At 39.2% G+C, this 27945-nt stretch overlaps 1 protein-coding gene across 1 annotated transcript; it reads left to right on the forward strand.

The window, feature by feature from the left end:
• Nucleotides 1-58: 58 nt before the first annotated feature.
• Nucleotides 59-27945, forward strand: LOC143297894 (moesin-like). Its single transcript, XM_076610428.1, has 14 exons — nt 59-173; nt 4193-4264; nt 4681-4764; nt 5672-5767; nt 6734-6838; nt 7327-7496; nt 9715-9798; nt 10801-10947; nt 11751-12011; nt 13801-13910; nt 16020-16180; nt 17616-17895; nt 20763-20866; nt 22023-27945. The coding sequence occupies exons 2-14, from the start codon at nt 4253-4255 to the stop codon at nt 22188-22190; spliced, it is 1782 nt and encodes a 593-aa protein (XP_076466543.1). The 5' UTR covers nt 59-173; nt 4193-4252; the 3' UTR covers nt 22191-27945.

Here is a 27945-nt window from a genome sequence, read left to right on the forward strand (position 1 = left end):
GAAAACAGAAACCTGACGGAAGTTTGTTCAAGCCAAGCCTGTCACACGAAAGCGAGGCTTGTATCTGTTCGCCAGAGGGCTCTGACAATCAAGTCCACACCCAAGTGGCCATTTTCGAGAAGGCGGAACAGAGTGGTCTTCGAAGAGGATCATAGCACATTTGCAGACTGACGGTAAGTTAACAGACATTAGTGACAATATTTTCAGCTTGATGTATACTTTCGTGGAGGCACTTGCCACACAGCTGTCAGTACGTATCAAACTTTGAAAATGTTTGCATTCTGAAATGAAGTTTCAGCAGACGAATACGTGTGAAATCTAAGAAGAAAGTTGTGAAGAAGACCAGTCCTACGATCAGTTAAGTGTATGGAGGTATCTATTTGTTTTTGTAACGAACAGTGTCAGCATCTTGGACAAAATAGGTTTGTGCTTTAGGCTACAAAAAAAGTGACTACAAATTGCATTTTACAGTTTTTTTTTGTTTTTCTATGAAGTAGCAGACGCCTTTGGTTTTGCAGCTTTCCGGAAGTGTTATTGCCGGCCGGACGTCAGGCTGTCACACTACACTGTCGAGTCAGTGTGTGCTGTCACTGAAGGGCATGTCAGAGCCGTCGTTATACGTAGTTAAACTGTTCAAAAGTATAAACTGAATTGCTATCAGCCACGTGCAATAATAGGGGATGGATAGCGCATAGATCTGAGGAACGAAATTATACTTAGGGTCGTACTGAGTCACAGAGGCACACCCTCGATTCGTGTGTGAGTGCATTCCAGTCCCAGTTCCCCACCCAGTGTGGCAGTTTACCACATTGGGTTTTCATGCCCTACATCTGTTCCATATACATATATATTGTTTCACAGTGGCTGTTCTCATCAGTTCATGTCAGAGCTTTTCCTCATGATCCAGTAATTTAAAAAGTTTTTCAGACACTTTGTTTTGGATTGGAACTGCAGATTAACAATCGTTCAGATCCATTCATATGATAAGACCGATGAAACTGGTATCCAATATTTGTGTTTGCTAATATATATATGTGCGTGTATGTGTGTGTGTTTAAAGTTCTGTGTTGCAGAGTTTAGTTTGGTTCAGAACACCATGTGTTACTTCAACGGTTCACCACAAAATCATAGGTCATTTTCAAAATTAATGGGTCAGGAAAAGCAACCCCTTATTCCTGCTCCCGTGTTACCCCACACCCCCCAAATTTGTAATTTGTGCTTTGTCATTCAGACTCAGTGTCTGAAAATGAAATGATCACACAGACACAGACCCATACACACACACACACACACACACACACACACACTCACTCACTCACTCACTCACTCACTCACACACACACACACACACACACACACACACACACACACACACACACAATGTGCTTATGTTTACAATGTCATTATAAAGTCAGAAAGTACAACTTTGTCATATCTGAACATTTGTGCAATGCTGAAACACTGGATTATGCTGACTCACATTATGGTCCAATTAATACAAAGGAAGATATAGAAACAAAAGCAAAGCAGTACAGCTGGAGGACATCAGATCTATATCATGCAAGTTTCACGTGCATTAGTCGAACACCATTGTTTTTTTTTGTTTTTTTGTTTTTTTTTTTAAATTACTTTTTGGAAATCCTTACCACAGTTACAAAATTGTCTAAAATTTCCTCAGGTACCTGTACCACTCCAGCATAATGGATTATGGAAACACGAACACATCCTGAAAACTAAGTAAATGCATAAAATGACTAAATAAAAACAGTCATGCATGTATAAGTGCGTTTTTGCATATCCTGATTGGATCTCGATTTTACTTTGAATGTGTGACATTTTCATATATAGCATCAACGAAGTACACACATAAGAACACACATGAATGCGGAAGATATCTTTTGATTCTTACTCTCCAGACTTGTGCAGAATGGGAGAAATTGGAACTGTTCTGAACATTCATTAAATTTCTCTCGACATTAGGCAGCTACTATCGGTGGCATGCTCCACAATGTGGATAATGAGTTCTTGTGAAATGTTCTATATATGGATCAAAGCCATCCTCAGTCAAGGAGACTGGTGGAAAAGTAAAAGCTTAACTAGCGCTGTATTCTGCTGTAGTTAACAATACACAAGTGATGATGCCTTTGTATAAGCCTACCTCATTTTCTTTCCTGGCTGGGTACCAAGTTTTGATTTTTTCCCCACAGTGTTAGTTTGCTCCATGTGGAAATGCAGAGCAGCAACAATATCCTTATGTTGTTGTTTTTTTTTTTAATTTAGAAACTGCAGTCATAATTGTTTTGTAGGAGAATGAGAGAAAACTGAAAAAACCCACCCTTTATTAGCATGACAGGTTTTAAGAAAAATTAATGAGTCAAGTGACTAACTGGCTGTCACATCGATAGATCTTTTCAAAATTTGTGTCAATGACCAATATGAAACCTAAATCCTGGAGAGTGGAGTGTGTTTTGATAAGTGATAATATATCAGATTGATGTAATCTATGATTGATACTGTTAAGTGTGGTCACTTATTTCACAGTCAATTAAAGCTGTTTGGATTCTTCTGTAAATTAGGATATTAAGATTCATGAACTTTTCTAGGATGATTATGGCATGGGCCATAGTTGTGGTGATGTTGCATTTGATTTAGGTGATGATTGATATCTGTAGCGTTGACTTTGATTTGAGAGTACCCATTTTAGTATGGTTTGAAAAGAAGTAAAATCTGGGACACTAAGGGTTACTAACTAAGGGATGTGGGAGTTCAGGAGGGAATTAGTGAGGACTGAACAATAGACCAGAGAGATCGAAAGGTGAGATTGCATACTTTGTATAATGTGTGTTGCCCTGTCATGTGGGTGTGTCAGTGTTTGTGTAGATCAATCCAAGTATCTATGTACAATTGTTTTGCATTTTTGGCTGTCCCATCATCCACTTTTTTTTTATATATTGGTATTGAGTAAACCAGTTACAGCAACATCCATACCCAAACTTGTCTGCCACAGCTCCTCTGGCAGCAGTGCACGGGGAGTCATCAGTATCAGTCAGAGATAACCCTCAGCTGCTGCTGATTCACTTCGGTAGTGGTTGATAATGCCTGTTCAGTTGGATGTAAACATATAATGATACATATATAATGATATACCTACACAATATTGTACTGACAAAAATCACTTGGTCACAGAGCCAGACCAGAAACCAGTTTCTTCACTGGATTGAAGACTGCCATCTTGTCTCTTCAGTGGCTGTAGAAGAATAGAATATGTGTTTATTACCAAGTGTACCGGGGTCACAAGGAACATTGGGGGGGATAGCATATAAAAAGGTATGAACATGAATCGAAAATAATATACAGACACAGATACAGTAGAAATTAAGATAGATAACATGTGCATATTAATACAAAAACTTGTGCATACTCACACATGCATGCACACACACACACACACACACACACACACACACACACACACACATGCACACGCAGAGTTTCCCATGAATCTGCTGACAACAAAGTCTTGTGGTTTGGAAATTGAACCATAATGCCATTGGAAATTGAAGTTACCACCAGAGTAGGGCATGAAATTCCACAGAATCTGCAGAATCTGGGACATTTTTTTCTCCATGATGTTGAGTAATTAATTGTTAATTAATAAGAGGCGGATGGTAATGGTATGGAGATGTATTTAGGTTAGGGACTTTGTGGCAAGACTGCAGTTGATGCTCCAAGAGGATAATTGATAACATGATGTCAGCGAGGCCTGAGACTGTGAGAGATAAGACATTTGCAGTGTTGGTCATGAACACTTGGAAACCGTGAAAATTACTTTGTGGTTCCATTAGAAAGACAAATAAAAAGTCTGACACAAACCAAACAGTTGAAAGGACAGTGAAAAAAAAGAAAAAAAAGTGTTATTCGTAGCATGCAGTAATGAATAATACACAAATACATTGTTCATGTCAGGGAACATATCAGTTGATGAGAAAGAGAATACTGCAAAACAACACAGAGTACTTAATCATTGACAGAAATTTTATATACCTGGTATTAATAGTAATGAATGGAATTATGTGACGTAGGGTTGCTACAGCTGGTCATTTCATTGATTGTCATTGTGTAGATTGTATTTATAAATTATTGTTGTTAATTTAAGTTTGTTATGAATAAAATGAAACTTATTTTGTTTCAGGTGTGCCTGTAAATTAACGAGGGATTTTTCTGTTGTATTGGAAATCACCCAACCAGCATCATGCCTCGTCAGGTGAGTCAGCGCATAAAGAAGAATTTACAGTTTACTGAATAAAATGTGTATGTTCTGCTGAGATAAAACTTAAATTTCCTCTTGATTAAATAGAAAGTTCTATGATAATATATTGTGTTAATATGTACTTTGGTTTGATAGTAAGTATATGCCACATTTTCAAGAACAACTTCAGTCAGATTAATTTTTTTGTCATATATTACTGTTGAAATTCTTTTATCTAATGTATCTGTTAATAATACTGAAACTGAAAAGAAATGATAATACTATACTCTGTTGGGATATCAAGACAATTAGCTGCCCAAATGGGGAGCAAATGAGTCATGGTGTCATAGAGTTCTGTCTGAAAAGGGGTTTCTTTTCTAGTGGTTAAAAAGAAAGAGAAAAGTTTAACCAAGTAATTTCTGTCTGCACAGGTGAATGTGCGTGTAACTACCATGGAGGCAGAACTGGAGTTCGCCATCCAGCCCAGCACCACTGGCAAACAACTGTTTGATCAGGTGAGAATGAAAGAACAGGATAGAGCAGAACAAAAGAGTGGGATTATTTCATACATATTTATATGTCTTATACGATAGTGTGATTGATTTGTACATTTCAAGGATGTTTGAATTTATTATTTTTTAAAAGCCCATTTGGTTGAGGCAGTCACAGACACTTTTAATACATTTTTTGAAGCAGCAGCAAAGCATGGTTACATTTGTTACACTTTTTTTGTCTGTGTCCAGTGACCATTCAATTGGAATGGCTTTCTGATCACTTGTTAACACATTTTTGTGTAGGGCTGTTGAGCATTGCCTAAGATTCACGTTAGAAATCTTGCAGAATTGTAGATGATAGAAAGAATCCTTTGGCCTGATGGCTGAAAGGTTATAGTTTTCAGCCATCTGAAAAAGTCTGCAAGCATTTTGCTAAGAGCTCATACAAGATAATATTTTATTTTGTTGTTTTACCTTTTAGTCAGAATAGTTTTCTCTGTGTGAAATTCAGTCTGCTCTGCCTGTGTAGAGCGCACCTCCACAGTGCAGCACCAGTCAGGGTTTTTTTGTGTGTTTTTTTGTCTGCACGTGTATGTGTGTATTTTTCTACAGAATTTTGTCTGGGACAATCTGTTTGTTGCCATGGATTCTTTTATGTGTGCTAAGTGCATGCTCCACACAGGACCTAGCTTGCTTCCTTGTCAGGCACATCACAACTAGGTCACTGTGACACATTGATGCATTAATGTAAAGAGTAAATACTCAAAATATGCTGCTCTCTTGAACAATCTTTGCTTTCACTAGTTTCATATGAATATAGTACTTTTAGCCAAGAGGCAGAGTAGTCTGAAAAAGTGTCTTTGGAAATAATTATTTGATGTTAGGTCTTGCTGGGGTTTTTTGCTCATGATGACGATTGGTATTCCAGGTTGTGAAAACCATTGGCCTACGTGAAATCTGGTTCTTTGGTCTGCAGTATCTGGATAGTAAGGGCTATGCTACATGGCTGAAGCTTAATAAGAAAGTGAGTACAGTTTGTCTGCAAAAGGATGCCTATGTCATATAATGTCTTTTGCTGATATTTCCATATTAGTTTTAATCTCGCTTTGGAAACTAGTTTGGTGTTGTATTTTTTCTCTACAGCTATGATTTTAATACGGACATTTTGTAACAGAATTTTTTGTGACACTGAATGGTGATTGGTAATTTCCATGAGTGAGAAACTGTCAGGGAATTCAAAAGGAATGTAAAAGAATGTTAAGTAGGTATATATATATAAAGTAATACAACAAACATGTATAATTACTGACTCTGTGTGTAACTGTTCAGCTTAAAACAGTTATGGTTGGGGATTTGGGTGGGGGTGGTGTAATGTTCTTTCTCCTCTTCTCCCCTTTTATTCTCTGTTACCTTTCTCAGATGGTTGTGTGGACTGATCTGTATACATGACGATAGATGTTTTGAGTGTATTCTCACAGACATTGAATCTCATTTTAAACATGTTATTCAGCACATGTGGATGCCAAAACCAATTTGAATACAAATTTATAGTGTTGTGGGATGTCGAGTGACCTGGTCAGTGACTGAGACAAATAGTACCACCTTTTATTTGTAACATAAAGATTTAGTACAAGTATTACAGAATGATGCAAGACTTTCTAAAATCACATGCATAGTGTTCATCAGTAATGTGCAGAACAGCTGTAGCTTTTTTAACTTTGGTACATAGATTTGATTAGAACTATAAGTTGTGACGCAGTGTTTGACTGATTTTAAATGAAACTTTATGGCTTTCATATTGATTATAGAATGTGATAAGGGGTAAGCAGCGTTTATGATTTCAGTTGAAAATAACATTGTCTGGTAAAAGACTTTAAAAAAAGAATTTTATTCAAGGGACATTGCCGCTATTTATGAATATAGATTCAAATGATTGAAGTTTCAGTGTTTCATAGTTTTACTATATTAATGTACACAAATTCATTGCCAGGTGCTGAGCCAGGATGTGAAGAAGGAAACCCCCATGCAGTTTAAGTTCCGTGCCAAGTTCTTCCCAGAAGACGTGTCGGAGGAATTAATCCAAGATATCACCCAGGTAAGTTCTGCAGCATGGTGATCATGAAAGTGAACATAAAAAGATGTTTTATATTTCTGACTAGAATACAGGGAAGATGTTCACTGATTTAAAGTGGAAATAGGGGTTTTAATTCTGTTTCTGAGCACATTGCTAAAGGAACAGAATGGATAATGTTGCAGATATGGAGACATCTTAGATGGTGAATGTTCTTATTGAGGAGGAAGTTGACTGGAGAGAGGAAAAATCAGTCTACCAAGTGAAGAACAGTAAATGAAAGTTTTCAACAGTTTCTTTGGTTTGCTGGCTTCTTATTTGGTGTTTCTTGTTCAGTAAATCTTTTGCTTGTTTGGTGAAGAATGCATGATAGCACATACGATACAAGAAGTCCTAAAAAACCATCAGAAAACCAGAGACTTTTGATTCTGAGTTCAGAAAACTTTGGTATGTATCAAGAATCAGATAATTTACCACGGAAGCATTACAGTTTTCTTCCTCTTTGTGAACAGCGCATGTTCTTCCTGCAAGTCAAAGAGGGGATCCTGAATGATGACATCTACTGCCCACCAGAGACTGCAGTGCTTTTGGGGTCCTATGCCTCCCAGGCCAAGCACGGGGACCTGAGTGCCTTCAGTGCTGACACCCCGCCCATCAGCACTGACCGTCTTCTGCCTCAGAGGTGTGTAATGTGGCAGCATTGGGCGCTTGTCTGTTGAATGAATGACGTTTCAAATCGTAAAGGTTTGAGCGGTGGTCTGACAGTAACACCCGACTAGGAAGGGAGAATGCACAGGTTTGAGTCCCATATATGGACTGGGATTTTTACTCCCTCTCTCTCTTCCACCAGACCTTGAGTGATGGTCTGGGATTTAAATCATTCAGATGAGATGATAAACCAAACCAAAGTCCTATGTGCAGCATGCACTTAGCACAGCAGGTTTAGGTCTCCATCTTTGCACTTCCTTTTCTGGATGCCAAATCACACACAAAAAATGCTGCAATAGCACTTTTCTTGGATGTTTTTCTTATCTTTAATGTATTACTGATATGACTAAAGTAATGCCAGGGATAGCAAACACTTCATTATTGAAAAGTAGATGGACATCACGGCCCTCTTTGCTTCTCATGACCACATGTTGGCACTCTGCACCTTTGATGACTGTAACAAAGTGCATCAGAGTTTATGGGAATATGAAATACAATGAAGCCATGGAAGATTTTGTTTTAATTCTGTGTGATAATATGATTTTTAATGCAATATGCTGGATGTAAATCGTGTAAAAGCCCCCCAAAGTCACCATTCTATTACAAAGATGGTATGGATTTCATGGTTGTGAGTTGTCAAAGAAGTTGTGAGAAGAAAAAAAAAAAAGAATCATGATCTCACCTTTTCTTCTGTAGCACTTTGGAAAATTGATGAATATGTGTGCACAGAGCACTCAACCAGGTCATCACTTTTAATCATGAATGAAATGGTAAAAGTCGGGTGAAGGTGATCAAAATGTCAAGGCAGACTTTTTCTTTTCCATATACGATCTCTCAGGAATAGGAGTGAAGATCTATCCGATCTTCTCAACAGAATTTGAAGAATACTACTCAGACTTTATTTTCAGGACTACTGCTATGCCTACTGTACATGGAATATGTTGGAAAATGCATGTTTGTGACCCAGTGTGGACCAAATTTCAGAGACAGGTTGGGCTGGTAAACATGTCAGTCTTTCTTCAGTTGAACACTTCTTGAAATGTTTGTTGCCAGCGTTTGATAAACACCTAAGATCATAATGTGTGTTTGGCAAAAACGCAAGAAGTTATAGACTTGTGTGGAATAGGGAAATTGCGTCCGTCTCTTTTATCATGACCAGACACACATGATCACGTCTTACATAATAAAACATAACACACTCGTATTCTGTCTTTAAAAAAAAAAAAAAAAAAAAAAAATCACTTGTTAATTGTAAAACAAAGACAAAATTGACAGAAACTCGCAGTATTGGTGCTACTTAAATCATGAGTTGTCTCTGATCCAAACACTGTGAAACCTGCTTCACATAAAAGAACCCACAGCTGTCCCTGATAAAATTATTTTGAAAAATCCACTATGGTCACAAAAGTGATACACTTGCAGGCTGAAGTCATGAGAAAAAGAGTTGTGCTGCACTGTGGCAAAAAGTATTACAAAACACAATACAATACAATACATAGAAATGCAACACATCACAACACAATACAGTGCAACATAAAACAATACAACACAATACTCTCACATTGAGAGCATCAGCTGTTTCAAGTAAAGTGTGTGAGACTAGAACATGGAGTGATTTATGATTGAAGTAGTAATTGTTCAAATTGTGAGTAATTCTCAGTGATTTGCACTGGTACTCGTCAATGTCTGTTGAAGCTAGTTCCAAATCATTTTTTTAAATATGAAAAGGGATGGGAAAATGTCTGTTGGAAAGTATATTGCATTTTAGAGACAGATACTTTGGATTTTAGAATTAAATTAATGAAATCGTGCCAGTTTTGACTGATACAAATATTTGTCCTGAATATAACAGAATATTTCATTTGGGTATATTTATGAGGACAGTATATTTGAGAAATTCAGGCTTCGCATATAATGTTTTGGTGATGATTTGATAGAGATCTTTGCAAAGTAATCTGTTCTTTTAGCTCCTCATTACAGGGCCTACATAGTTGTATGTATTTGAGATTGTGTAAGCAAGACTGATGTGCACAGATGTTTACATGTAGTTTTTATCACATTATGACAGAGATTTCAAGTACATATGTTTGCATATAGTTTCAGCACAGTTTCTTGAACAGATTTCAAGTGAATTTTGGATGCTGAGAGCTTTTAGCTATGCGTTGACATATTTATAAATGTGGCGTTTGCAGAGTGTTTGACCAGCACAAGCTGTCCAAGGACCAGTGGGAGGAGAGGATCAAGACCTGGTGGGGAGAACACAAAGGACTGGTCAAGTAAGCTCTACACCCTGGCTTTGAATTGACACCACAGTGGGAATGACTGTTCAGTCCCCACACATTGTAGTATCTGAATCAGTTTGCAACAGTTTGGGTGTTTGCTAACAGTTGTGTCAACAGGCTGATATTATGCATGATCCTGGTTGGATTTGTGTGTGTGTGTGTGTGAGAGAGAGATGTTGTTCATATATAATGTTTGTAGTTTTATCATTCATCATATCAGAAATTTCAAAGATTAAAGCTGAACTAGTTTGGCTGCTGAAAAGTTTTAGAAATTTGTGGTTTACTGAAAATAATCACAAAGTATTCAGTTTAAGTAAAACACATGGGTCTGCTTGCTGTAAGTGGCCCCATTTTGCTGCTAAATGCATGCACATGATGCCAAGGAGTTCCATTAGGTTTGAGACTACTTCACAAGGCTCTACTCTCATGATATGTCCCAGCGTTAACCAGACTGAGAGATACGGACTGCAGTGTTGGTCAGGAAATTTGATTAACACTTTCAAAGATGTATCTGTGAAGTGGGTGACCCTTGGCTGAGTGGTCCTTGTCTTCTCATTTGAGCCTTTAGCGCACTTCCTCCGATAGTTAATCACAGATCCTCAAAGTGGTCAGTACACAACACTAACGACTTCGCCACAGTAGCTGGTTCCTCCACCTTATCATGGCTTTACACATGCCTGACTGGTAATTTCTGTGGTCTCCCTGACTTTACACATGCCTGACTGGTAATTTCTGTGGTCTCCCTAACTTTACACATGCCTGACTGGTAATTTCTGTGGTCTCCCTGACTTTACATATGCCTGACTGGTAATTTCTGTGGTCTCCCTAACTTTACACATTCCTGACTGGTAATTTCTGTGGTCTCCCTAACTTTACACATTCCTGACTGGTAATTTCTGTGGTCTCCCCAACTTTACACATTCCTGACTGGTAATTTCTGTGGTCTCCCTAACTTTACACATTCCTGACTGGTAATTTCTGTGGTCTCCCTGACAGGGAAGAGTCCATGGTGGAGTACCTGAAGATTGCCCAGGACCTGGAGATGTACGGTGTGAACTACTTTGAAATCAAGAACAAGCGAGGCACGGAGCTGCTGCTGGGGGTGGATGCACTGGGGCTGAACGTGTATGAAAAGACTGACAGGTGAGTCTCTCACCTTGACTTCCAAGGGATCTTCAGTCTTCCGTTCTTGTGGAAAGGAAATTTAGATTGTCCAAGCAGGTTTATTTTACTGTTGTTTTTTCCTTTTTTTCCTTTTTTTTTTGTGATACTTTCTCTGGATATGGACTTGAATTTTGGGGCAATGGGAATTTTTGGGTGGGGTGTCAACTTATTCGTAAAGGTGTTTTCTCAGATTTTGGCATGGTTTAAACGAGGGGAGATAAAAATGTTGTGCAATGGCAAATACTTTGATAATGTGAAAGAGACAATTGTGTTTGAATTTAGGTCTTCTTACAAAACATAGATATGCATCCCTGATGCTTACAAAGGACACACTGCTTGTTTCATTGCGTGGCATTCAAAAGCTTAACAAAACGAACACAGGAAAAGTGAAAATATGCATCAGAGCTTAAGTCTGATAAGAGTGGCTTCCCTTCTCCGCATTATGGCTGATAAAACTGGCTGATTATGACGAGGTATTCCTTCTTTTGTTTGTGTAGCAATGTAGACTTGATAAGAATATCGGCATTAAAGTGACCCTCTGATTGTTTTGCCCCCTAGAATTACGGCAAAAGAGTCCTTGGGACCTCCAAGATTTTTAACATCAGAAACCCTGTGAATTTGGACAGCTGCTTCATGGTTTTCTTTTTGTATTGTTATACATAGAAATCATTTTCTATTCTCAGAGTCATCAGCCACATACACTCTGGAACAGTGCAAAGATTTGTTTGTCTTGTGGTGTTTCACAGCTAAAAATCCTCCCTTTCTTGCTTAATGGTTTGCAGGCTGACACCCAAGATAGGCTTCCCCTGGAGCGAGATCCGAAACATCTCCTTCAATGACAAGAAGTTTGTCATCAAGCCCATAGACAAGAAGGCACCAGACTTCATCTTCTATGCCCCACGCCTGCGCATCAACAAGCGCATCCTGGCTCTGTGCATGGGCAACCACGAGCTGTACATGCGCCGCCGCAAACCAGACACCATTGAGGTGCAGCAGATGAAGGCCCAGGCCCGCGAGGAGAAACTGGCCAAGCAGCAGGAGAGGTGATTGTCTAGTGGGATGGGAAGTGGTTGGTTTGGATGTGGAGAGGGGGGACGGGGACAGTTGAGGGGGCCGGTGGGTGGGGGGGGATGTGGGGGGGGGGGGTTGCTAGGGGTTTTGAGTTTGTTGGTTTAGATGCCCTGTGTGAGGATTTGGGATGGGGGTTGGTTGGTTTGGATGCTGTGTGTGTGTGGATTTTGGCTGGGAATTTGTTGTTTTAAAAGTGTGTGTATCTGGATTTTGGGATGAGAGTTGGTTTGGATGCATTGTGTGTGTGTGTGTTTTGGATGGGGGTTGGTTGGTTTGGATGCATTGTGTGTGTGTCTGTGGATTTGGGATGGTGGTTGGATGCTCTGTGTGTGAGTTTGTGCGTGTGTGTGTGTGTTTTAGATGGGAGTCTGCTGGTTTAGATGCCCTCTTGTGTGCCTGTGGATTTGGGATGGGAGTTGGTTGGTTTGGATGCAGTGTGTGTGTGTCAGTGGATTTAGGGTGGGGGTTGGTTGGTTGGTTTGGATGTCAGTGTGTGTAGATTTTGGATGGGGTTGGTTGGTTTGCTGGTTGGTTTGGATGATGTGTGTGTGTGGATTTGGGATTGTTGGTTCATTTGAATTCTGTGCATGCGTGTCGGTTTGGTTTGGATGATGTGTGTAGATGTGTTAGGCTGTGTGTGGATTTGGTTGGGATAGGTGTTGGTTTGGATTCTGTATGTATGTAGATTCAGGATGGAGATTGGTTGGTTTGGAAAGGGTGTATGTATGTGTGTGTGCATGTGGATTTGGGATGGGTGGTTAGTTTGGAAACAGTGTGTGTGTGTTTTTTTTTATTGTGAAATATTAGAATTTGAATAAGATTAGTTCAATTATTTCACTATCATTTTGTCAGGTTTGAAGAAGTGATTTGAAAATTGGACAATGCAATTCCTTTCCCCCCCTTTTTTTTAATTGTTGGAAAATTAGTATCATGTGAAATGGAATTTTGAATTGGGTGAAAATGTGGTTGTATTTTGAAATGAAAATGAAAACAGTTACTCGACAACTTTATCAAATACCAGACTTTTTCCACATATTTCTGCACGTGGACTAAAATGATTCATCATTACTGTGGGTTGTACATTTGAGGACTCCAGGTTAACCTCAGGAGTATGAAAAATGTTAAAAAAATAAAAGAAGCAAAGAATACTACTTTGAAATGGGGTTGCATAATTCAAAACATACACACCTTTACTTCTTCAGCTTCTCACACACATGCACTAAGAGGCACCCACACAAAGACAGCTTTTGGTGAGAGAGATCTACAGTTAAAGATAATGGACTGTTGCCCTGACTTCCTGATCAGTATGAGAGATCTACAGTTAAAGATAATGGACTGTTGCCCTGACTTCCAGATCAGTTTGAAGAGGAGAGATCTACAGTTAAAGATAATGGACTGTTGCCCTGACTTCGAGATCAGTTTGAAGAGGAGAGATCTACAGTTAAAGATAATGGACTGTTGCCCTGACTTCCAGATCAGTTTGAAGAGGAGAGATCTACAGTTAAAGATAATAGACTGTTGCCCTGACTTCCAGATCAGTTTGAAGAGAAGAGATCTACAGTTAAAGATAATAGACTGTTGCCCTGACTTCAGATCAGTTTGAAGAGGAGAGATCTACAGTTAAAGATAATAGACTGTTGCCCTGACTTCAGATCAGTTTGAAGAGGAGAGATCTACAGTTAAAGATAATAGACTGTTGCCCTGACTTCCAGATCAGTTTGAAGAGGAGTGAGTGAGTGGTGTTCTTTTGTGTGTGATCAGGGCACAGTTGCAGAGAATGCGCCATGAAGCAGAAGAATCTGATAGGATACGAAAAGAACTGGAAGAGAAACTCAGACTGATGAAAGAGGAACAAGAGCGAACCAACAAAGGTAATGATGGCATCCATCATCTGCTTGTCTTCTACTGAATTGTTTTATTTATATTTATTCTGAGATTAGTAAATTGTCTGGAGTAAAGCGGTATATGTACAGATGTCATGTCGTTCATTGTAGTTCAGTGTGTCTGGGCCTATGTTGAGAGAACTGGACTATTGTATACAAAAAAGAATTAACAATAGGTAGATAGATTGAATTATCATTGTTAAAACTCTGACATAGTTTAGGTTTGGTTCAGAACACCATGGATCATTTTACTGGTTCACCACAAAGTAAAGTGGTCATTTCCAAAATTAATGAGTCCAGAAAAAGCACCCAAATAAATCTTGAAATCTCACCAGCCGCCGTGGCGAAGTGGTTAGCGTCGCGGACTGACGGCTGGGAGGACGCGGGTTGGAATCCCAGCGGAGGTGGGTTTTTCGGCCCATGGCCGGCTCCTACCCAGAGTTGAGTGTGCTGTGGGCTTAAATGGGGAGACTGGGACCACACAGTCGAGTGTCATCCACTTCAAGGATGCGTCTTTGGGTGTGTTGCTCTAATTACCTGACCAGCACTGCAAGTGTCTGTATCTCTCGGGCCTGGTTAACGCCGGGATATCATTATGACAGGAAGCGTAGAGTACAGCCTTGTCACGCAGTCCCAAACCAAATTGGACGTCCATAGCAACATCATCATCATCATCGTCATCATCCTCCTCCTTCATCGTCATCAATATAAACAAAATAGTCTCAAAGTCTGTGGCCTTTCATGCCCTGCTCTCATGGTGACCTCAGTTTCGATACCCCTCCACTTCTGTGCTTGGGGTGAGTCCTGTCAATGTCGTCAGTGTCAGCAGATTCATGGGGGGCTGTTGTTTGAGGGACGTGGTGGCGGTCTCCACTCTGGGAGGGACGCTCACTCGGTCTGGCTCCGCGACTAAGCCATTATTGTCGTTAGTAGGGGGCTTAGTAGGTGGTGTCCTAAGTACGTTAAAACAGAACAGGCACCACTGAACACCACCGAAGTGACTCAGCAGCAGTGCAGGGTCTCCTCTGGTGTGTGGCCTCCTGGCAACCTAACATCGATGGTTCCCTGTGGACTGCCGACGCTGGAACTGCAACGGACAAACCCGGGTGTGGCCGTGTATGGGGGAATCAAAATGAGCGGCGTGGGAGTGATGCCACTGAAACGGTGCAGATGATGGGGCAGCAAAAAAAAAAAAAAAAAAAAAAAAAATCTTGAAATCTCACAAAACATTTATCTCTTTCTTACATTTATGACATAGAATCACAAATAATCACTTCAGCCATTACCAATCCTTTTCCCCTCCGGTAATTTATCAGGTTGATTTTGTAGGAATAACTGTTTGATGATAATGTGAAATAGTAATGATGATATATAGTGCTTAGTCTTGTGAAGAGACAAATCTAAGCATTTTCACGCCAGTCCTTCACAAGGACCGAAGGTTTAGCTTATATCACAGATTGACATTCGCTTACAGTTGGGCCAACAGCAAAGTGAGAGCTGTATGATCAATGGTTTCTCCATTGCAGTGGGATGTAATTTACAGCTTAGTCTTTTGTGAAAGACTATGTCTCTCAAACTAGGAGGCAAGATTGCACTGGCTCATAGTGTTGCAGCCTTGGGGCTAGCTGGTCTTTGGGAACCATCCCAACACTGACTATCCTAAAACCCTCTTGGCTGAGAAAGTGGGGATGTAACTTGGGCAAAACACTCTCCACTATAATCAAATTCTGGCCCAGATAGTCAGGACAGCAATTGCCGCCTCTGCTGTTCTGGTGGTCAGTCAGACACAATGGACTATCATACATTCACATGCGGCGTTTTTATACGTGTGAATAGAAAGCAATTTTTTTTATATTTGTGAATAGAGAGCAACTTTTTTTGTTTTTTTGTTTGTTTTTGTTGCATGTGAGTAGAAAGCAATAGAAACTGTAGACTGGAAAGAGGGAGTGGAAGAGAAAGCAGTTCAGGAAATGTAGGTTTAAATGACCGACTTTAAAGCTTAATACATTTATGATACAGTTTTAGTACAACAAATGTACAGCAGATATCCAGGAAAAATAAGAACAGTGTATCAGTGCAAGGTGCCTTGTGTTCCAGACATGCACGACCTGCAGGCCAGGATCAAGGAGAAGGACGAGAAAATGGCTGAACTGATGACTCTGCGAGAAGAGCTGGAGTCTGAACGTCGCCGGGCTGAGGAGCTCCGTTTGGAGATGGAGCGTTCCCATGAAATGGAGCAGTCTGAGCGTCAGCGCCTGGTGAGATGATGTATATAGATCTTAAAATACAGTATGTATTCACATACATGTGTTGTTTTTGGAATGTTGTTATTCACTGTTGAATATGCATTATTTCATGTGAGGCTCTTTTGCCCATTATTTCAGGAGTTTGTGTCATACAAGTGCTATCTATTAGTATTATTATTATTAGCAGTTGGATATGTATTTGCATTGTCTGTTTATTTTGGTGAAGGTAGATTAAATAAAATCAACAGTTTGTGAAACAAATTAGTGCTACCCACTTTTGTGCAGGATACCTCTTTCAGAGATGAGATTTTTCTGTAAATTTACAGAAATCAGTTAATTTTAGAACCCCTTGGGTCGACCCTGAGATTCATGTAAATCTGTTGAAATTTCAAGGGGTATAGTTATGTTTGTGGTGGGTTCGTTTTCCATTGATTGGACTGTTGTGTCGATCCATATTCCCAAACGGTTTGGATTCTTGCCGGATTCAAAATGCAGGCAAATTGTATGCTCGATTTGTCCGGTTTGAAAACACCACTGTACAGCATACTTTTCTTTTTGTTGCATGCATGTGTCTGAATTTGAATTGTGATTTTGATACACTAAAAAATGGGAAAGTGCTTTTGAAAGCGTATTTTCTGTTTATAGACTTTGTAGTAAAGAGGCATTGAGAAAAGAGTGACTCGTCAAGCGCCTAATTTTGTCACAGGTTTCCAAACAGTTGATTGAAGGGAAGCCTGCAATTGTCATTATGCTGACCATGACAGGTGGTCCCTCCGTGATACATATTGATACCTCTGTGAAAAACAAACAGCACACAAACACACACGCGCGCCCACACACATGCACACACACACGCGCACACACACACACACACGCACATGCACACGCACACACACACACACATGCAGATGCACACTTCCCAGAACCCTAGCCCCCTTACGCAGCCATTCAGACAGTTTGTCATGCACTATTCTTTCAATATGTCTTCAGTTTAAGGAGGCTTTACCTCCTTGTCCCAGCCAGAGGCATGCCTGTTGCAGTGCAGTCTACCCCCTCTCCTCCCCCCTCGCCCCCTTCTCCCTTCCACCGCTCACCAGTTTCAGTTAATTTAATGAAATTAAAGTCTCATCTCTGTTTTTTGTGTAGAATTTTGTTTTGTGTAACTGTTTTGAGTGGTTCACTCTTTATTGACTGCGAGACATTCAAAGTATAATGATCATTTATTTATCAAAAAAAGAAAATCTGCTCAAGTCTTTATGGAATTTCTTTGGTAATGAACAGTACAGCAAAAATAAAAACATAACACTGAAAGACTTGATTCAGTGAACTTGACTCATGACTTTATCGGTTTCAAATAGAGCGCAGTAAACACATCAGTCAATGACATCACTTATCAGCCGCTTCATGCCTAAAAATCATGCAGTGTTTGCTGTCTGTGTGTTGGCAGCATGAGGAGCTGGAAGGGGCGCAGCGCTCGCTGCAGGAGAAGCTGAACGAAGTGGAGGTCAAGGAAGCGAACGTGTCTGAGCTGCACACGGAGCTGGAGGCGGCCCGCAAGGAGGTTGAGGTGCGCAATGAGGAGCTGAACCGCGTGCAGATGGAAAAGCAGCATCGTGAACAGGAGCTGCAGGCTAAACTGCAGGAGCAACTCCTCATCCAATCGGAGCTCCACTCTGCTCATGACGAGAATGACGAACCTGAAGAGGAGACCAACACCACGGAGTATGGTAAGTGCTCTTGTGGTTTAGAACAGAATTGATTGAAACAGAATGTCTTTTTATTACCAAGTGTACAAGGTCACAAGGAGTATTGGGGTAGATAGTAGATAAAAGGTACAAACGTGTATTGAAAATCACATACAAATGCAGATACTAGTAAGATTTACTGACAAATGGTCATGTATTTGTACAAATACACAAAATACGAGGGTCATTCAATAAATAAGGTGAATTTTTCGGTATAAGGACTTCTAATACAGATAGAAGCTTACTTTTTTTAAATTTTTCAACGTAGTCTCCCAGCACTGTCACACATATTTTCCCATCTGTGCACAAGCCTCCGTATTCCCTCAGCGTAAAAATCTTTGGACTGATGTCTCAGCCAGTCGCTCACAACACTTTTGACTTCGTCACTTTCAAACTTTGTGCCTCTCGTGAACGCTTTCAAGGGACCAAACAGGTGAAAGTCTGAAGGGGCAAGGTCTGGGCTGTAAGGGGGATGAGGGAGCAGTTCCCAGCCCAGCTCGTTGATGGTCTGCACTGTTCGGGCTGCTGTGTGAGGCCTTGCGTTGTCATGATGCAAGATGACTCCTTCTGACTGATGACCCCTGCGTTTGTTCTTTATGTCTTTCTTGACCTGCCTCAGCAGTTCACAGTAGTTGGCACTGTTCACAGTGCTTCCTTTCTCAAGGAATGAAATGGTGATTGGGCCTTGCATATCCCAAAAAATGGTGAGCATCACCTTCCTCGTGGACCGCTGGGACTTGAACTTCTTCACTGGAGAGCCTACTTGCTTCCACTCCATGGACTGCCGTTTGGACTCGGGCTCATTGTGCCAAACCCATGTCTCGTCACATGTGACCACCTTCTTCAGAAACTCATCACCATCCTTCTCATAGCGGCAGAGACACTGCTGGGACAACTCGACCCTCCTCTGTTTGTGCTCTGGAGTAAGCATCTTTGGCACCCACCGGCAGCTGACCTTCAAGTAGCCAAGGTCATCATGGACAATTTTGTGTGCTGTCCCAACAGATAAGCTCAAAGTCCTTGCAATGTCATCCACTGTCACCCTTCTGTCAGACTGAATGAGGTCATTGACTGATTCAATCACCTCAGGAGACCTCACTTCTGTAGGCTTTCCAGGCCTGTCTTCATCCTCAACACTGCTCCGTCCTTCTTTAAACAATTTAGCCCACTTGTAGTCATTTTTTCGGCTGAAACATGTGGCACCATACACAGTTGACATTCTCCTATGAATTTCAACTGGTTTGCACCCTTCAGCAACCAAAAACTTGATAACTGACCGCTGTTCAATCCTGGAGCATGCTTCTTGGTCGGCCATCTTTGTTAACCCTTTCGCTGCCAGGAAAATAAGATTTAAGTGAAATCTATTTGCCAGGGTTTTTTCACAAAAAAAACGGGTATAAATTTTCCAAAAATTCTGTGCTCTTTGTTATTGGAGAAAGACCCATAAAAGTATATATTTTCTGAAAGGTAAATGAATAAAGAATACAAAACACATGCTGTTTTCCCATTTTATATATTTTTAGTGACATGCTGTTGTTTTGAAATCAGTGTTTTGTTTTTTGTCACATTTTCAACTTGTTCATTACAAACATTAGTCAGGTAATTTGCACAAAAACATATTTTCTGGACAAATGGATATCTGCAAACACAAAATCATACTAGAACAACCACAATATATATATATATATATTTTAAGAGATAGATACACAATACATTGTGACTTCTCCAAGTGATAAGATGGATGTGAGGCCACGCCCCCTCAGTCTCCACCCCCCTCCTCCTCACCCCTCTCACACGGTCACTTGATTCAGTTCTCATCAGACCGCGTTGGCTGCGTGCCAAGAATATCGCTCTGCTGCTAATTCGGTCATCTGTCGTCTGCTAACATCTGTACAGCCGGCATCACTCACTGACAGTCGCATCTTGGCCACTCTCTTCATTATTCATTTATTTTCTATCAGATCATCCTATAAATGTTCATCTCTATCTTCTCCTTCGAATTTACGCTTCAATTCTTTCTGAGCATCAGCTAAAGAAAGAAATCATGGTTGATTTAGTTCGTCACGATCGCATGTCCTGAGCACGGCGTCAGTCCGACATTTTGTTGAGTGAGCGAGGAGAGAAGTCAGGCAAACACTTGGACAGTGACCCAACCAAAACGTTCAAATAAAGGACTGCTTCATGACGTAGATGGGGTTTCTAGCTATGAATAGAATCTAGAGAGATTCCCCAGGCTAAAGCTACCACTATTTTTGCCAAGGAAGTGAATGCAAACCAGGGAAAAGTCAGAATATTTCGATGACGAGTTATCTCGTCATGCAGGCAGCGAAGCATACATGCTTGCCATGACGAGTTATCTCGTCATGCAGGCAGCCTAGGGGTTAATCGCCAAAACTCTCAAAGATTTTTTTAATCTGCAAAACAAATTAAATCCATGTGAAGCTTCTATCTGTATTAGAAGCCCTTATACCGAAAAATTCACCTTATTTATTGAATGACCCTCGTAGTTTGTGGGTAGTTGTGTGCAGGATCAGAATATACTATGAAAAGTGTTTTCTTGATTGTTCTTTTTTAGTGTTGTATTTTATTTCACTACTTCGCATTGCAGCTATGTGTGATGCATTAGTTTGGATGGGGATTTGCATCTGTATATTGTTAGATATTTGCGTTCTATATACAGCTGTATTTTCACTGATTGTTGTTAGGTTATAAAGATAGTTTAGATAAGGATAATGATGGCCTCATTGTGTTACCTGTGTATTCCCATGGCATTGTTATTAGGTAATTAAGCCTTGTATCATATATAGATCAGGACAATGATGGTCTGACTGTGTTACCTGTGTGTCCAGGTGGGGAGCTTCAGGTGGATGAGGAGTTGGCTGCTCAGCCACGTGTGGAAGAGTCCAGACAGACTGAAGCGGAGAAGAACAGGAGACTGCAGGAGCAGCTTCAGGTGAGTAGCAGGGTTGACACATGCCTTAAAAATCCCTATAAAACTCCGAAACTGTGCTTAATTTTGTGTCCAAAAAGTATGTATGAACTGTGAGTTGTCTTCACACCATGTTGGGGAAATGTGGCCAGTCACATTGGTTAGGATCACAGGCTTTTCACACTGTTGTGTGTGCAGGCTGAAGCCCAATGCATGTAGAAGCAAATTGGATGAGACTAAGTTATTTTTATTCCTGTTTGTTTTTGTTTTTTAAAAGTCTTGTGTTGGGTGTGAGCGGTGCTATTCACTCTTGTGCGAGTTTTGCTACACCTATCTTAACAGACCAGTCACCATCACACATGGAAGGGAGATAATCATTTTTTTCCCCACGTAATTATTACTTCCCTTTGCATTGTTAGGGGAGTGGCAGCTGGGCTACGAAAAAGAATTGCACATAATTATATTTTTTTTCTTGAAATTTTCACAGGAATGGTTACAGGCTTTGGTCTCTCAATGATCTAAGCAGAAAATCTGTCTTGGCATTTTCCTTCCTGAGTTCCTTCCAGTTGCTGAAATTAGTTGATAGGTTGGAAACTTGTTCAGAAATGTTTTCTCACAACTAAATATCAAAGGACCACTCAGAAATAAGAATCAAGACTAGAACAAGATAATGCAGATGTTGATTCCAGAAAAGAATTATTTTCTTACGAGAAACTGTTTCATGATCTTGCTGATCAGAACTTCCCATTGGTATGCACAACAATGAAGCAAGGGACAGGTCTACAGTCAAAGTATAAACTTCCCTTTATGCAGATTGGTGCACATTTGATTATTGTTTTTGGTCTTCAGATTACATGGAGCTATAGCTAGAACATTTTTCCTGTGAGATGATGCGTTTTTTTTTTATGGAACGGGGAAGAGTGCCTGAGTTGAGTTATGCACCAATGAGTAACAGAAAATATGTTATTTTGAAATTTTTCTGTTTTTAGGAATAACATTGACTTTTAGGAAATTGAAAGCTAAAATCTTGTGAAAGCCATGAATATTGTCAATAATGGTCTCCGCAGTTTTCAAAGAGAGTGAAGGTTTTGTTGACCAGTAGATGTACAAGGTTTATAGAAAGAAAATGATTATGGTTTAAATTGGTCTGAGTGAGCCCACATTTCACGTCCGTGTTCAGATGCTGAAAGCTGACTTGGTGGTTCAGCGCCACGAAGAAGCGGAACCTTCCAGGAACGACGAACTGCATGAGGAGAACGTGAGGCAAGGACGTGACAAGTACAAGACGCTAAAACAGATCCGACAGGGTAACACCAAGCGTCGTGTGGATGAGTTTGAATCCATGTGAGACTTCTTGGAGAAGGGCTACCTATGTAAGCAACAAACACATGCATTGTGTAATATTAAGTGAGGATGTACACCTCATAATTTGTTTTCTAGAGATCAAGACTTGTATGGGTCCTTATTTCACTGCCTCCGAATAAGAGTGCCTTTGTTTTTTTTTTCAGCTGGGTTGATGAGCATGGGAAGAAGAATGTACTGGTCTGACATAGCAGCACAGTGTGTTAACATAGTGTGTCTGTGGCAGGGATCACCTGGGAGCTTGACAGGGAAATGATATATTGCTTGCTCCCTTTTCCTTGGGACCATCTCTGGCACCATCTTCAAGGCCACTGTTTCAGTGATATCTAACAACACTGTCAAGAATTAGTTGCCCCTGGTTTATTTTCTGGTCCTTACCTTGCGAGTTCAGGTGGGGTTCACATGTAGCAGTACTTTTCCAACATGATGTGGAGTAGTATTGAAACTTGTGATCTTTAGTTCTTTCTGAAGCATTGATTGTGCTGGTCAAGAATCCTTAAGACTGTATTCACATGCACACACATGCATGCAGGCACACACATTGCACTCCCCCGCCCCCCACACACACTCTCACACACTCAAACACACACATATTAATTATGAATATGTGGGAAATACAACAGATCTTTTATAATATTTCACAATGGAATCGGCTATTTTGCTTAACCTGACTCAGTCTACAGTCATAAATAATGACAAAGTATTGCAGCATGGGAACCGCCTACCAAGACCACTTACTGTAGAATAAGATAGCTGAATGAAAGCACTTGTTAACAATAAACCCCCTGTTTTTAGAAACTTCTGTGTCTTTTGGTTTAGAGACTAAATTGATTGGACCATGACTGCTTCATATGCATTTTTTAAAGACGTTATGCAGAAATGGATATGACTATATTCATATATATTACCTGTATATTCATTCTGAGCCTGTTTGTATACCCCTGTCTTTTTGCTGTTCTGTTGTTTTGTATCCTGCTTGGCAGTTAGATATTTTGTACTGTTGTATGCAGTAGATGGAAGTGAAAAAGGAAAGAGTCAATATCACATTGTGATTTATAGATATATGTATTTATTTGCTTTGCTCTTGTTATGTTGATTCCTTCAACTTATGGGAAACTGGAATTCACATGATTTTGTGCCATTCAGTACAAGATTGCACATTAAGGCAATTTGAAAATATGCATTGTCTTACTTTGTGTGGATGATGTGAATGCTATGTGTGTACTATTCTTTGTGAAAATATACATTCTCTGTGGAAAAGAATAGAGCAGGGGAAAAGTGATTTTTTTGTTTTTTTTGTTTTGTTTTTGAAAATGTTTCAGAGGCTAGACTGTTGAACACCTGTGTCCTATTATCAAAGTTTTTCTTCATGATTTGGAATATATACAAAGTGCATATATATATATACACACATATATATATGCACACAATATATATTTTTGTACGAACTTTATGCATCTTTAATTTATTTTTATGAATGTTCTTTAATGTTTTATGAATTCCATCTGCTAATTTCTTTTTGAAACATTTCTACAAGAATGACTAAAGAGTCCTGTGTTTTATATTCAACTGTTCCAGATATCTCTCTTGTGTGTCAGTTGTTTCTTTCTATTTTTGAACATCTTATTTCATATTATTTTATTACATTTTGTTTTTTTATCTCTTTCCCCCATAGAATGTTCACTGCACTTTCCCACCTTGTCATGTTCACAGATAGTGTCTACAGTATCTCACTGTCGGCGTTATCTTTGTGCACTTTGTAATGGTCATTTTCTGAGAACAAACACAGCAAGCTCACTTTTGACATTTTAGTTGTAACACTGTTGGTGCTTCTTGCCTCTTTGGACCTCTCCCCTCCTTGATTGAAAGTTTGGGATGCGGATGGGGCTGAAGGAGAAGGTAGGAGATGGATGGACCTCTCCCCTCCTTGATTGAAAGTTTGGGATGTGGATGGGGCTGAAGGAGAAGGTAGGAGATGGATGGACCTCTCCCCTCCTTGATTGAAAGTTTGGGATGTGGATGGGGGTGAAGGAGAAGGTAGGAGGTGGTGGAGGGCATTGATGATACACAAGGTACAGATGGGAACTTGTTCTGCTGTGTGATATATCACTGTGCCTTCTCTGTTTGTCTCTATGTTCTGTCTTTTCTGTTCTCTACTTAAACAGACATCACTGTTTTGAAAAGGAATAAACCAGCGTCCTATTTTGAACAAAGCCGTGGTCTTTCTTTTGGATTTCCTTTGTCTTGTCTGACTCAGTTGATTTGTACATAGCCGTTTTGACACAGATGGAACATGGAGAGAGTGTCAGCTTTGACCTTGAAAACTGGATCATGACATTGAAAACGGGATCCGAAATAGATCTTGATTATTAATTTCAAATTGCTGAACCTATATTTTAAATCACAGATAATGTATGCAGACAGCATTTTTTTCCACACTAAAAAGTATTTTAGTCTGTTATTTTGTGGTTATTTCTGAATAGTAAACCTCAGTCTATAAATGTTAAATAAAAATAGATAGTTTGATATGTATTTTAAGTACTGTTTATCTACTGGCATCTATGTCTCAGCTTTGTATGCTTGTTCAGACTTTCTTGTAATAATACTCGTTTGTGATATTTTTACCCCAGTTTAGAGCTTTCTGTTTTACTTTAAATGTGTCGTGTCAGAAGTTGCCTATTGCCAAAACAATTTTTGAAGACCCAAGTTATCAAAATGAGTGTGCTTTTGTTTGACAATTATTTCTGAGTTATTTACCAAGTCATTCAGCCCTTAGTTGAAGAGAAGAATAGCCATGTAATCTGATCATCAGTTAAGGTGGCTGTTGTTGATTGCTGGACTGGAGGAATGAAGCTTTTAGGCTTTAGAATGGAGAAGTGGAATATGTTTTTCCTGTCTTGAAGTTAAGTCACATATCTTTGGATTTTTGAAGCATGCAGTTCGTTTTCCAGCATTAGTTTTTGACAACCCAGTTGTGAATGGAAGGAAAGAAGCAAACCAGCTGGGGGTTTCTGGGGGGATACTTGCCATTGTAAATAGTACTTTATCCTTGAGCAAAGAGAGGTGGAAATGATTGATTGGGAAGACTAACTGAAACACTCCTTTGTGTATACTTTATGCCTGAATCATTACTGTCATTCCATGAATTGTAATTTTTGGTAATTGGTTCAAGATAATAAGGTAAAATTTCAGTGAAACTGAAATGTGGACAGTTAAAGCAGATCTTGATTGAAAATGTGTGTGTGTGTGTGTGTGTATGTGCATGTGTGTACTTGTATCTTAAAAAAATGTTGATCAAATAGAAGTACCACAGTTTTTGAAATTCCTTGTCAATCACATATCTTATTCACTTTTATATCTTGATATATTTGTGATGGGAGTACACCCTGCTGAATTTATCACTTGTTGCCCCATGTGGCACTGCATTGTTGCATGAATGGAAAGCAACCACAGAGTGTAAAACGCATTGTATTGGTCATAGTGATGAATTTGAACATATTCCTAGCCAAGCTTGCCCAGTTGAGAGGTCCGGTGCATCTCCAGTGATTCAAATAATGCTTTTTCCCTCTTCTGTACACTCCTCCAATGTTGTGTTGATGATTTGGATGATATTGCTGCAAGTCTGTTGCCATATTGCACAGAGGACAGAGAAGCAGCCATTGATAGATCTTCGCCCATTTGGCTTCATGGATCCAGTCAGTTTAAACTCCAGATATATTTTGTTCAGAATACGTTGAACATTGAAAATCTGTTAAGTTTTTCAGATTATTTGCAGCAGTGTCTGATGGGATTTTGTCAGAGATCTGATGGACATAGCGGGCCATTGTGAAGTTGAACAAAATATAAAGAACAAGATATCTAAATAAACTGCCTATCGTTTATGGCTGTATTGAAGAGATGAAATAATATTCAAAAGAATTTGAAATTAATTAGGTCTAGCACTTACTCAGTTTAATACCATAATAGCATTGATACATATGAAGTAAAAAAAAAAAAAAAAAAAAAAGAAAAAAAAGCAGATTCTTTTGACATAAATGTTGAAAACTTAAAATATGAGATTGTGTACATGTTGCTTGTTATTCTGTCTAGAACTAGATTTTGATCTGTATATATTTACATTAAAAAACAACAACCTTCGGGTGTATGGATTAGGAATGCATATGTATTCAAAGAAATGGTTGGTTGGAAAATAAAAGTCGGAAAACAATCTTTTATAACTATTATTTGTTTTGTCAGTTTTTGTTTCAGGAAAAAATTATTAGTTTCGCATATGTTTTGTATGTGTAGTCAGGTGTAACTATGTGTGGTAATTGTTTTCGGTCTACTTTTTTTTTTTTTTTTTTTTTAATGTAGACTGATTTCATCTTTTCATACCTATTTTTTCCTGATTCCCCATAATCTCCCACTCTGTTTCTGTCTCATCTCTCTTCCTGTCTCCAGCCATCTCTTTCTTTTGCCCATTTCCTCTCTCCCTGTCTTACTTTGTTTTCTTAAATAGATACAGCACAATCACAGAAGACAAGCATACACACATTATGACAGGAGGCTTATGAATGTCACCTATTTAGTGATTCATGTCCTTGCATTTGACAACGAAACTTCATCGTGTGGGTGTATGCATTTTACCATATTGCATTGTATCTTCAGTGCTTGTCTTCTTTTTACCACTGTGCATTGTCTGCTGAAAGAAGTGCATGTCAGATTTTGCATTTGTTTGTGTTTGGAATTGTACTGCTGCAAATGCATAGACCTGTGATGGCTATGGACAGTCAGCTGAGCTCATAATGACATAAACTAATTAAAATTTTTATGATTGCAAAAAGTTAAAACTTAAGCAAGTGTAGTTAAGATATTAATGTGATGGCAGTAGATGAACAAATAATGGTGTTCCATTGTTTTTACTTGGTTACACTGAGAATGTTATCAACTTTTGTTAGCAGTACTTATAAAGGATAATTTCTAAGGAGAGATTGATGTTTTCTTTCTTACTTTCGCTTTATGATTTTATCGTTACGTTATATCTTGATGATATTAATTGGTAACATAGTGTTGGGAATTGATAAGCAATTTGTTAAAAGAAAAATTCATTTGAATAAAGACAGTTATTTATTGCTAGTAAAGTTAGATTCGAAAGTTAAGTGCATTTGAATGCCCAAAACAGTAAAAAGCTGTTAAACTGCATTTGTGACACCAAGATGTATTAACTAATTATGATATTGTGGATAGGAATGCAGTGCTGTGTCAAGCATTCATTAAGTTCCTAATTTTGTTTGGTTTGGTGTTGGATGACACCTACAGTTATACAGAGAGAAACACATTTGTGAGTACATTTGTGGGCTGGCATGATATTTAAAACTTTTTCCAACCAGGTTTGCCGTAACAAACTGTTTCATACAAAAGCTTTTTCAACAATGAAACAGTGATTTCAAACAAGTGTTTGTGATTAATACTAAATTTCTGTAAACATTTTTAACCCCTAGGAAAATACCAAACTATATAATGATAATAATGTCTGTAATGTAATAAATTACATAAGTCAACAGGAAAAACAAACCTGTTACCATTTGCACATTAATATTTTTTGAAAATAATTGTGAACAGATAAAGATAGCTTTGGGCATTTTCTGTTCTTACTTAGCATGCTAGTTTGTTTTTTCTTGGGTTGATCTTGACGCTTTGCATGTCAGGTCTGGTTTCCTTCCAATGCTAACCATGTAATTGGCAATAAACAGTTGACGCAA

The sequence above is a fragment of the Babylonia areolata genome, chromosome 23 (assembly GCF_041734735.1).
Source record: "Babylonia areolata isolate BAREFJ2019XMU chromosome 23, ASM4173473v1, whole genome shotgun sequence".
NCBI classification, from domain to species: domain Eukaryota; kingdom Metazoa; phylum Mollusca; class Gastropoda; order Neogastropoda; family Buccinidae; genus Babylonia; species Babylonia areolata.

What these genes read in the sequence shown, in the direction of transcription:
- LOC143297894 (XM_076610428.1), top strand. An exon ending in GAACACAAAGGACTGGTCAA is followed by an intron (nt 9,799 to 10,800) that starts GTAAGCTCTACA and finishes TCTCCCTGACAG; the next exon opens with GGAAGAGTCCATGGTGGAGT. An exon ending in GACTGCAGGAGCAGCTTCAG is followed by an intron (nt 20,867 to 22,022) that starts GTGAGTAGCAGG and finishes GTCCGTGTTCAG; the next exon opens with ATGCTGAAAGCTGACTTGGT.